Raw genomic sequence first — 12298 nt, 5'->3', positions numbered from 1 at the left:
CAAAAAAAAAAAAAAAAAAAAGGGAGGGGCTGTGACAAACTGAGTATTTTGAACTAAATGAAAATGAGAAAGCCTTCAACTAGTAAGGTCTCTCTCAACCCTCTCCAGCCCTCTCTCCCTGGAATGTGCCGTGGAACTAGAATTCACCTTGCCCTTTCTTCCCTGAAATGGGCTATAAAACCTATGAAGGTTATTTTCTGACCTGACTCCTTTCACTCCCACAGGCCCTTAAGTGACAGGTGTCTTACCCTATACCTCAAGGGAAGGAATGTCACGCAATGATGCCAAACAAACAAAACAAAACAACCACCTTGAACTGACAGGCTTTGCTGAGTTTCTCCAAGTTATTACTATTAACCATACCCTCTTGTCCTCCAATTATACTTCTGTGTGATTGTCCCTAAGAATATATAAAAAATACTCAGCTTTCCCTCAGCCTTTCTTTATTTCTAAAGATTCTCATGTCACATATTTTTTTTTTTTAAGAGAGATTTTTGCTATAGGGCACATGTGCTTGCTGGAGAGACAGAGAGAGAGAGAGAGACAAAAAGTGAGAAATCACCCTCTAGGGGGGATGGCCACACCACAATCCCTCCTCCTCCATTCTCCTCTCAGGATCTTGGGAACACACGTTCATGCACCCAGCGTGAGTTTTAAGCCACCGGGTCTGGGACTCGAACCGTGGTTGACTAGATGGGAGATCAGTGATGTAACCATTATACCATCTGCCAACCCTAGTCACATAAAATTTTAGTTAAATAAATTCGTTAGGCTTTTCTGTTGTTAATCAGTTTGTCCTGGGAGTCAGTCATGACCTGCATAATGGGTAAAGAACAAATTTTTTTTCTCCTATACTACCTAACATATCAGCCTTGGAGTTTCTAAAACAGGGTCAGGAATGGACCCCACCAGTGGAGGAAGTGAGTCTGGGGTTTAGGAATCTTTCTATAATAAGGTGCTCGGTGACTCTCACGGCTGCCAAGTATGTAAACTACAGACTAATCTCCCATGCAACGCCACAGTTTTTATCCTATAGAGGACATGACGGTCAATCATAAGGTTCACAGATACAAAATTTAAGCAGCCTTTAAATATGTCCTTTGTGAGGCCAGCACGTGGCGTGGTGGTTAAGGCACTGGACACCTACATGGTGGGTCGCAATTTAAGACCCAGGCCTGGTGACTTGAAATTCATGTCTGGTGTGTGTGTGTGTGTGTGTGTGTGTGTGTGTGTGTGCCCAAAATCCTGAGAGAAGACTGGAGAAGACTGGAAGAGAAGGGACTGAGGCTTGGCCATTCCCCCTGGTTGGGTGACTTCTCACTTTCCCTCTCTCTGTCTCTTCTCAGTGAGTGCACATGCCCTATGGGAAAAAGATCTAATAAAAACCCTTTGCAAATCGAATATGGAAACTGTCTCTGTCCCATAATCATGCCTCAGGATTAAACAAGAGGTTTTGACTGTACAACAGATTACTTTAGAAATGATCATTTCAATCTCTCTGCCTCTCCCTGTGCCCTTCTCCTCTCTGAAGCTACGTGTCTTCCTACCAAAGCTCAAGGGTCTCCTGAAATTCCCATTATGATTGCTTCTAATCAGTAGGTAGGACAAAAGGTCAATGAAAATTTCAAAACGAAAGAGGAAAGCAAAATTAACATGTGGATGGAAAGCAGACTTGAATCTTCACTGTTGAAAAATCAAGATGCTGCACGCCAATTCATTCTTGAATTCAGAATTTAAGAGAGGCTGGTAGCCTCCCTCCTGCATGTAGCTGAGTCAGCGCAAACTGCTCTGCTGTGTCAGACATGTGGGTCCACAGCAGGGGAGTCCCACACCACCTGGCATTTGTTCTCAGGGCTGCTGGGAGTTGTTTCTATGGCAACCAATGGGGCGGTAATAGGATAAGTGGGAAAAGTATAATGAGAATGCTCTTCCTAAAATTAACTCATCTTGGGACCAGCAGTTAGCGTAATGGCTATGTCGCTGGACTCCCATGTAGCCGACTGCAGTTCGAGTCCTGGACACGGTGACTTAAACTCATGCCGGGCATGTGTGCGTGCATGCCCAAGATCCCAAGAGGAGAATGGAGAAGAAGGGATTGCGGCATGGCCATCCCCCCTGGGGGGGTGATTTCTTGCTTTCCATCTCTCTGTCTCTCTCTGTCTGTCTGGTGAGCACATGTGCCCTATAGCAAAAACCTCTCCAAAAAAAAAAAATTAGCTCATCTTAATTTCACTTAAAAGATATTATTTTAGAGAGGTGGGATAAAGAATATTCTTTTACTTGAAGCCAATGAGGTTCTCCCCTATAATTAAGAAAAAGTCCAAAGAAAACATAGTTTGTTTCTTGTATATAAACACACACACATAGACTAAACCCACTCATACTCAAATTATGTTAAGTACTAACTTCTAGTAATAAAATATGAAAAGTATGATAGTGATCCCAAATCCTAGCATACTTGAGTACTTCTGGGGCTGTTTTGTAATAAAAAAATCAATCTTTATATTGCCTTTTACTGACTCCTGATGGGGTTCAAGATACCCCACCCCAGGACAGCCAGATGGCATGGTGGTTAAGGTGGCTGGATCCCACATAGCCGACTGCGTGATTTGAATCTCAGACCTGGTGACTTGAAAAATGCACCAGGTCTGTGTACGTGTGTGCCCAAAATTCCAAGAGGAGAATGAAGGAAAAAGGATTGTGGTGTGGCTATGTCCCTGGGTGCTTATTCCCTTTACCTCTCTCTTTCTGTTTCTGTCTCTGGCAAGCACATGTGCCCTATAGCAAAAAGCAAAGAAAAACAACAAAATGACATACTATCCCAAATGAGGGCACCCTGGCCCTTGAATACAGTGAAAGCAGGAAGGTTTCCATTCCCTCCCTCTCTTCCGCCTTTAAGTAGCCCATAAAATCTAGGAAGGATTTTTCTCATCTTCCCCTACATCAGGTTAAAAGAAGTGCCTTTTTTATACCCATAGAAAAGGAACATCATTATCTTTGAAGACACGGGAACAGAGGAGAATCTAACAGGCAAGCCTTGTTAAATTGCCCGCCTGCTCCCTAGTTTACTACCATTAGATAATGTCGCCCTGTCCAATCGTATCTCTCTGAAACTACACACTTTTCATCAAATTTTCACAAAGATTTCACGGGGCTTACTCTTTGAGTAACAGTTTTATTATTTTGAGACTTCATTTCCTTACAAAGGCCCCTGAGTCACATAAAACTTACATTAAGTAAGTTCCTGTGCTTTTTTCTTGTTAATTTGTCTTTTATTATAAGGGATTTCAGCCTTGAACCTAAGATAGGAAGGAAAGATATTTCTCTTCCCCCACACTTCACAATGCATTAGTCAAGTGGCAGTAGCTCCTATTTTAAATAACCCAGATGCCCTTCCATTTCTAAATAAAAATCAGAGCTGAGAGACACCAGGCTTTATTCAAGTATCCCTGAATGGGCAGCACACTAGGACTGGAGGGAGAGAATAGTCTTTTGACTCCGCTGAATAGTCATGCTTGTTTTAAACATGAGTTTTCTAGCCCCATGACAATGTTCTCTGAAGACAGGAAACCCAAGTTGCTCATAATTCTGCTTCAAAGCATAAATGCTTTTTCCCAGTCCAGGAAAGTCAATAAGATGTCTCCGGTATGGTCTCAGAGTGTTTTCCTATCATCATAGGAAATTAGGTGTTGCTAAGTAACAGCCTTTCTCCCAAGAAAGAAACTTAATTCAAGCCACTGCCCAGTATTGTAATAGCGAAGGTTCAACTCACGGGAATAATGACTCAATACAATTTCAGAAGCGTTCGGTTACATGGTCTTTTTCTAAATAACAAAGAATAATACGATATGAGGGCATTTCAAAAAGTGTGAAAAAAAAAGAAAGATGAGTTTATTCTGCTATAAAATTTTTGAAATCCACAGCTTTTTCATACTATGCATTCTTCTTCAAGCTTTTGAAGATGAGTAGAGAAAATACTTTAAAACATTTTCCTGTAACTAAATACAATTCCATTTTTTTTTTTTTAAATCAGGTATGGGACCAGCTGGTTGGCATGGCGTTTATGGAGTCTGGGTCTCAGATCATGGCTGATCACATAAAGTGAATCCCAAATCCAGTGGCTTAAGAGATAGGCTGGTCACAAGTGCATGCATGCCCCAAATCTAGAGAGAAGCATGGATGAGAATTGCCCGTAGCATGGCTGTCTCTTCCACAGGAAATGCTTTCTTACTTTCTCTCGCTCGCTTGCTCGCTCACTTCCCCCTCCTCTCGGTAAGCACACATACCAATAGCAAATTTAAAAGAAGAAAAAAAACATCAGATAGGATAAACATCTCTTGATCTACTATTTAAATGCTGTAACAAACTTTTTATTCTCTAAGAGTGATTTAGTACCTACGGATTTGAGAAGTAAAAATATATATAAGAAAACCATAACTAATCAGAAGAAACAGCTTGTAAACTCAAGTATCAAATCTCAAAATAATGTTCAAATCAGAGAGAATAATGATGATATGTCAGCCAAAAAGAAACTATAGTTGACATGACAACAAATAAATGAACTATCCTCCTTTCAACAGATATTTTTGCCAGTATATACATATGATAACACCATCCGATCCTACAGATGGAAATTAACAACTAAAACACGAAAACACAGGAACTGAAATTAAGCATAATAATAACAGCTAATATGATAGCACTTATGGGTTGCATATTTTGTTTTAATTGTCAGAGGGTACGTGTGCTTACCAGAGACAAAGAAAGGAGCATGCGCCCCCACTGGGGTGTGGTCATGCCACAATCCCTTTTCCTCTATTTCTCCATCCTGTCACAATTTTGAGGCATGCACACACATGGGCCCAGCATGTTTATCAGCCACTGGGGTCAGGAGTCAAACAACATGGTTGGCCATGTATGCTCCAGATCCCTCAACCACTAGGCTACAGGTATTTCCACCAGAGTTGGGCTTTGAAGTCTATGATCATTAGGTGTCAAGCCAGACTTAAACAAACAGTATATATAGAACTCAAAAGAAAATCCCCAAAAGTTAAGTCATTTCCTGCCTTTCACAAAAATTCGACCCATGTTATATAGGAATAGAAAACAAAATCAATCATTAATTTGAGAGGACAAAAGTCAGGGAACAACAAGAGTCATTAATATTACTTCCTTAATATAGCATATAGTGCTGAAAAAAATACTTCAATTAATAGTAAAATATCTAAAATTGTCCCACTAGATAAACAAAATTCAAATCAATCAATATACAAGGATCAAATTTTTAATAGAAGGTATGATATATCAAGTAAACTTTATCTGATAGACACAATGTGGACGCTGTGTATATTCTGTATTATACAATATTAGCCTCAAGATACGCTTTTACATTATAAAGGATAAAGAAATTGCTGCATGCTCATGGAACATTATCCAACAATAAAAACAAGAAGTAAGAGCACTACTATCCCCAAGTTTGTGTTTCCAATATGCACTCATGTGGGATAGCTCTGTATAAAATGCTTTTGTCTGGACTCCAAGTCATTTCCACAAAATGTAAATCTCTGGGGATGGGGGATGGAGTCACCATTTAAAAAAAATAAAAACAAAAACAACCTATGTAACTCTTAAGCACACTAAAAAATACTGTCTAAAAACCTAGTCCTGACCCCCAGCCCAGTTCAAAATGCCTTATGACCTTTAGAGATGCCAGTAAACTAAGAATAAAAAAGGTCTGATTATGACTTCAGGTTTTTTTTTTTTTTTATAGAGATTTTCACCGTAGGGCGCATGCGCTCGCCAGACAGACAGAGAGAGACATAGAGACAGAAAGGGAGAAATCACCCCCCAGGGGGGCTGGTCACGCCGCAATCCCTTCTCCTCCATTCTCCTCTCGGGCTCTTGGGCATGCACACACACGCGCCCGGCGTGAGTTTTAAGCCACCGGGTCCGGGACACGAACCGCGGTCGACTACGTGGGAGTCCAGCGACATAGCCATTATGCTAACTGCTGGTTCCCAGGTTTTTTTTTTTTTTTTTTAACTAACTCTTGAGAGAAATCAGTACAAATGTTTTAATTTTGAAAATGGCATTGAGAACAGCTAAGTGTAATTTAAAAAATGTTCTTTCTAACCATTTGTTGTGCAATTTTAGTAGCAAGAGAACATAGAATATGGTTCTTCAATCACACGAAAGTATCGCGTTGCAAGCCCATTACAGTCAGAGCATAGGAGACATGCAATGGAGTTGGGCTGATTTTGCTTCCAGGATGTTACCCAATCATGCAGTAACACTCAACGAAAGCTCCACATGGCATCTGATCATGGCAATAAGCAGTGGCAGGAACAGCGTCAGGTGTTTAATTACATTTCTAGATGGAAAAAATGGTAGTTTCCAAGTACTAAAGCAAACTGCAGTACAATGCAGAGAAAGGATTATAACATGGTATGTGCCAAGCTGACCTGGTCCCTTTAGTGACGGATACTGTGGAAGCAAACTTAGCTCTGTATACCTGCTTGGGAAATTATTAGGCTGTGTGCATACATATTACCTCCATAACCATCTGAACACAGTTGAGGGAGGAAGTAGAATTCCACCTGAGAAATGATAGTATTTTGTTGAGATGTCTTTAGTTGTATATTATTTTTGCACCCCCAGCACTATTTTTCTAGCTCCATGAGAAAAGAAACTATCTCTGTTTCAAATAGGTAGAATTTCTGGCCCAGAGAAAGTTAAGCATAAATAAACAATCAATTATGTAAATGCAAACTTACAAATTCTTCATTATTTGAATTGGTCATGAAATCAATTATTTGAATGAAATTTTTAAATTAATAGTTCTATTTATTTTTTATTGGAGAGGTTTTTGCTATAGGGCACATGCACTCGTCAGAAAGACAGAGGGAGGCAGAGAGATAGAAAGCGAGAAATCACCCCCCAGGGGGGATGACCACGCTGCAATCCTTTCTTCTCCATTCTCTTTTCTGGATCTTGGGCATGCATGCACACGCACCCAGCGTGAGTTTAAGCCACCGGGTCCAGTATTCGAACCACGATCGACTACATGGGAGTTCAGCAACATAGCCATTACACTAACTGCTGGTCCCAACAGTTTTATTTGTTTTTTTTTAAGACTTCAACTATAATAAAAGATTCAAGATTAACTTAAGTAAAAACATCTTTTTGGGGTTGTTCAGGTGCTTCATCATTATTATAAACTGTCATGGTACTTGACAATGGTGTGGTGGTAAAAGCCAACACTCTGCAAGCTGCCACACTTGGGAAGGTTCCAGGTTAACATATGGAAACCCCCGAGTATACCCAACACATGCTTGCCCACGATCCAAGGCTAGATGAAGCCATGGGTGGACTGTGGTATCAAGAACCTTTTGAGGGGCCAGCAGGTAGAGGAGGTTAAGGTGCTGTATGTATCTCACACAGCCAGCTGTGCAGTTTGAGTCCCAGACCTGGCAGCTTGAAAATCACACCAGGCTTATGTGCAGGAGTGTCCCAAATCCCAAGGAGACTGGTGGAGAAGGCACTGTGACATGGCCATCTCCCTGGGGGCGCAGGGGGAGGAGGGTGATTTCTCACTTTCTTTCTCCCTACCTCTCTCTGGCAAGTACACATGCTTTATAGAAAAACTCAAAAAAACAAAAACAAAAACCTATGAGGGTGCTATCTTTCTCACTCTGCTCTTTCTCTTAGAAGCAATAAGCTTTTAGAAGGGGGTGAGAAAAAAGAAACATTATCTTTTAGATATGTTGAACCAATCAATTAGAAAAGTACATGAGCTTTAGAGTCGGAAAGATCTCACTGAAAGTCACATGGTAAAGTCAAAAAGAACTATTTTCCAAATTCCACTGACACAATTTTGTACCTGTTAACCTCATGCAAATTACTTGACTTCACATTCTCATCTTTAAAATAAGAACACTTTTCTTGCTCTAGGAAATTGATAATATGCAAGTGAAGTATTTCGCTTAATGTCCAGCACTCATTGGCCATATATCCTTGAAATTTGTTCCCGTAGCAGGTAGACTTTCATTGCTTATTTCCTATTCTTAGAGAACTCTTTAAAGTACTACATAAATTCTTTTTAATTACATAGCATTTTTAAAAATTACTGTTATTACTGTCCTTCTTTTACACATGAGGAAATAAGCTATGAGGGTTTAAGTTCCATAGTACATATGTTATACTTTAATTGCCAAAGCATGTAACTGCTCATCAAAGAGCGAGAACAACAGAAAGCACTCTGTAAGTAGCGTGGTCATGCTGCAACCCCTTCTTCATTTTTCCATCCAGGATGTTGAACATACATGTGTATGCACCTGGCATGTTTTTCAAGCTCCTATGGCTGAGATTTGAACTGTGGTTAGCCATGGGGGAATGTGGCTCTCTTCATTACTATATTGGCTCCAGAGTATTATTTTAATTTTTAAAAAACATTTATTTCTCGTCATTTTCAAGCTGCCAGGCCTAGGACTTGAAACACAGCCAGCCATGTGGGAATCCACCAAATAAATCACATCAACTGCTAGCCCATATATTTAATTTTTTAAAAGATTTTTGCTGCAAGGCACATGGATTCGCTGGAGAAAGACAGACGAGAGAGAGAAAGCACCCTTCAAGGGGGATGGCTACCATAATCCCTTCTCCTCTGTTCTCCTCTTGGGACTTTGGGCATGCGTGCACATGCACCCAGTGTGTTCTTCAAGGTGCCGTGTCCAGGACTCTAACTGCAGTTGGCTGTGTGGGACCCAGGACCTTTACCACCATGCCACATGCTGGCCCTTTAAAATGTAATTTTTTTTTTTTTTGAGAGGTTTTTTGCTATAGGGTGCGTGCACTCACCAGAAAGACAGAGACAGAGAGACAGAAAGTGAGAAATCACCCCTCAGGGGGGATGGCCACACCACAATCCTTTCTTCTCCATTCTCCTGTCAGGATCTTCGGCATGCACACACACGTGCCTGGCCTGAGTTTAAGCCACCGAGTCCAAGACTCAAACCACAGTCGACTACGTGGAAGTCCAACGACATAGCCATTACGCCGACTGCTGGTCCCTAAAATTTATTTTTTAAATAGTGACAAGACAATATCCCATAAGGACCTTTAAAATAATACCAATATTATAAATACTAATATAAACTAAACATAATTGTGTTTAAATCATTTTAAATAACAAATATTTATGTCTAACAATTTTTTTTTTTTGGAGAGATTTTCACCCTAGGGCGCGTGCGCTCATCAGACAGACAGAGAAAGATATAGAGACAGAAAGCGAGAAATCACCCCCCAGGGGGGATGGCCACGCCGCAATCCCTTCTCCTCCATTCTCCTCTTGGGATCCTGGGCACGCACGCACATGCACCCGGCGTGAGTTTAAGCCACCAGGTCCAGGACTTGAACCGTGGTCTACTACGTGGGAGTCCAGTGACATAGCCATTATGCTAACTGCTGGTTCCCTATGCCTAACAATTTAATCCCATAGCATCTCAGATTCTGTGATGTTTACATAGAATTTAGGCCAAAAAAAAAAAAATCACTAGCAAGATCTTATTTACTACTTCAACAGGCTGCAAGCACATTCTAATAGGTTTCTGAAGCCAAGGGAAGAGGCAACATGATACAGTAGAGAAAGCCAACAGACCTGGGACTAAGAACCTGGACTCTGCTTTCTATTCTATGTGAAATTCTGAGCCTACTGCTTACCTTAACCCAACCTCAGTCTGGTCATTGGTTAAATGGAAATAATTCTGCCTGCCTCAACCATGTCACAGAGTTTGTAAAATAATCAAAATAAGGAAGAGGTGTTTGGGCCAGCCTTGTGATCTAGTGGTTAAGGGAGATGGACCACATGGACCTCCAAGTGATCTAAATGCCAGCCTGGAGGCTTGAAAAACACACTGGGCATGTGTGCACATGACAAGATGGAGAAACAGAGATGAAAGCATTGTGGCATGACCATTCTCCATTGGGTGGTGTTTTTTTCTTCTCCCTCTGCTTCTCTCTGGTGAGAGAAACAACCTTTGCAACACCCTCTGACAAAAACGAAAGCAAACAATCATCTAAAACATAATATACACATACAATCAACAGAGTGAAAGGCAGTCTATAGGATGAAAGAATATATTTGTAAATCATATACCTAATAAGAAGTTAGTGTCCAGAATATATAAAGAATTCCTATAATTCTTATAAAAAATCAAATAACCCATTTAAAAAATGGGTAAAGAACATAAATAGACATTGGTCTAAAGATGCTATACAAATGGCCAACAAACATGTTTAAAGATGTTGACTATCATTAATAATCAGAGGTATGCATATCAAAAGCATAATCACCCCGTATGTGTTAGGATGGCTACTATAAAAAAATAGCAGTAACAAGTGTAAGCAAGAATGTGCAGAAACTAGAAACCTTGAGCATGGTTGGTAGTATTGTAAAATGGTGCAAGTGCTACAGAAAACATGGTGGCAGTTCCTCAAGAAATTAAAAATGCAATTACTGTAAGATTTAGCAGTCTCATTTCTGGACATTTATCCAAAAGGATTGACTGCAGGGTCTTGATGAGACACATCTATGTTTACAGCAGTACTATTCATAACAGAGAAGAGGTGGATGAAACCTAACTGTCCACCCAAGGGGGAATGGATAAACAAAATGTGGTTCACATACAATGAAATATTACTCAGCCTTCAAAAGGAAAGAGAGCGATCAGCAGATGGTGTAATGGTTATGTTGCTGGACTCTCATGCAGTCAGCCGTGGACTACATGGGAGTCCAGCAACATAACCAAGGCCTGGACCCAGTGGCTTAAAATTCAGTTACAATAGATCACATACTGCATGATTCCCCTTCTAAAAGGTATCTGAAGAAGTCAAATCATAGAAATAAAAAGTATAATGATGGTTATTAGGGGGCAGAGGTAGAGGGAAGAGAGATTACAATTTATAAAATCAAAACAGGAAGTTGGTGTTTAATGGGTATAGGGCTTCAGTTTGAGAAGATTAACAAGTTCTGGAGATCTGTTTTACAAAGTGTAAATACAACTGACATTACTGAGCTATACACTTAAAAATGGTTAAGGGGCCAGCCTATGGCATGGTAGTTAAAGCAGCTGGCTCCCACAGTGCCTATTTTACAGTTTGAGTCCTGGACCCGGGAGCCTGAAAAACATGCCAGGCATGTCTGTGTGTGTGCCCCAAATCCTAAGAAGAGAATAGAAGAGAAGGCACTGTGGTGTGGCATCCCCCATGGGAGGTGACTTCCATATCTCCCCCACCCCTCTCTGGAGAGCACATGCATCCTATAGCAAAACCAAAACCAAAACACAAGAGGAAAACAAACTGAAAATGGTAAAGATGGTAATTATACATTTTACCACAATAAAGTAAATAAACAAACTACAGTCTATCAAAAAAGTTAACACTTAAACATTTACTTAAGGTTATATTGTGTTCTAGATCTGCATCTGCAAAACAACAGAGTTAGGAAAGAGACCACATAAAATCTCTATTGAAAAGCTGCTGGGTGAGAGAAAGGAAGCACATATCCTACACAGCTGAAGACGCTAACAGAATCAGACTAAATTTTGAAGAACTGGTAACTAAGATGATTTTCATAAAGATGCAGAAAAGATACAAAGGCTATCAAAAGTATCTGACAAACCTGTCATTCATATCCCTCCCACAGAGTAGTAGATATTTGTCTTCGACCAGGTGTTGGTGCTTTTTAATACTTTATCCACTGGGCTTTTATACCTTTCACCTTCTGCAGAGAGCTGAGACGCTAAGGTGGGAAAGGCATTATTATTTCAGGTACCATAGTCAGCCTGTTCTCCTTTGAGTCTTGTCTTTAGAATGAGCGCATTGTGACAGCAGCCAGTGGTCAGAACCTGGACAGGATCTTACGCATCAGGGAGCAATTGCTTTTGTCACAAGATAGAAGAAGAAATAATGAGGGAGGATGGAACTGAGAGGAAGGAGGCGGCAAAACAGAAAAGGAACAGGACAAGAGGAAAGCAAGCAGGGAATTGTCTATTTCAGACTAATGCAAAATCCGTTATGGGCAATTCTGAGCCCAGATTTATAACAATAACAGATCAGCCTTCTGAATGACAGTTACCTTACCACTGAGACTGGGCAGGATTAAATGAACAGCCCAAGACTATCAGCTAGTAAAGGCAGAATCAATATTTTAACATAAATCACCCTTGCCTTTACAAATTCTAAGTCACACACATTTTGTTAAAAGGTGACATGAAACTATGTTTAGCAGCCTTATCTTTCC

At 40.4% G+C, this 12298-nt stretch overlaps 1 protein-coding gene across 5 annotated transcripts in view; it reads right to left on the bottom strand.

Annotated features, from left to right (window-relative positions):
• The window catches only part of PATJ (PATJ crumbs cell polarity complex component), a 385928-nt gene that overhangs the window by 192165 nt on the left and 181465 nt on the right, over window positions 1-12298 (bottom strand). Inside the window, exon 1 of one of the 5 annotated variants that reach the window (XM_006147515.3) lies at window positions 11678-11848. The exons of the other annotated variants lie outside the window; for them this stretch is intronic. Coding sequence (XP_006147577.1) covers window positions 11678-11684 — 7 coding nt within the window. The 5' untranslated portion in view covers window positions 11685-11848. Of the gene's footprint in view, window positions 1-11677; window positions 11849-12298 lie in introns of those variants that run through there. 5 annotated transcript variants of the gene reach the window in all.

The sequence above is a fragment of the Tupaia chinensis genome, unplaced genomic scaffold (assembly GCF_000334495.1).
Source record: "Tupaia chinensis unplaced genomic scaffold, TupChi_1.0 Scaffold000215_1, whole genome shotgun sequence".
NCBI classification, from domain to species: domain Eukaryota; kingdom Metazoa; phylum Chordata; class Mammalia; order Scandentia; family Tupaiidae; genus Tupaia; species Tupaia belangeri.
This window is presented reverse-complemented; position numbering and strand designations above follow the sequence as displayed.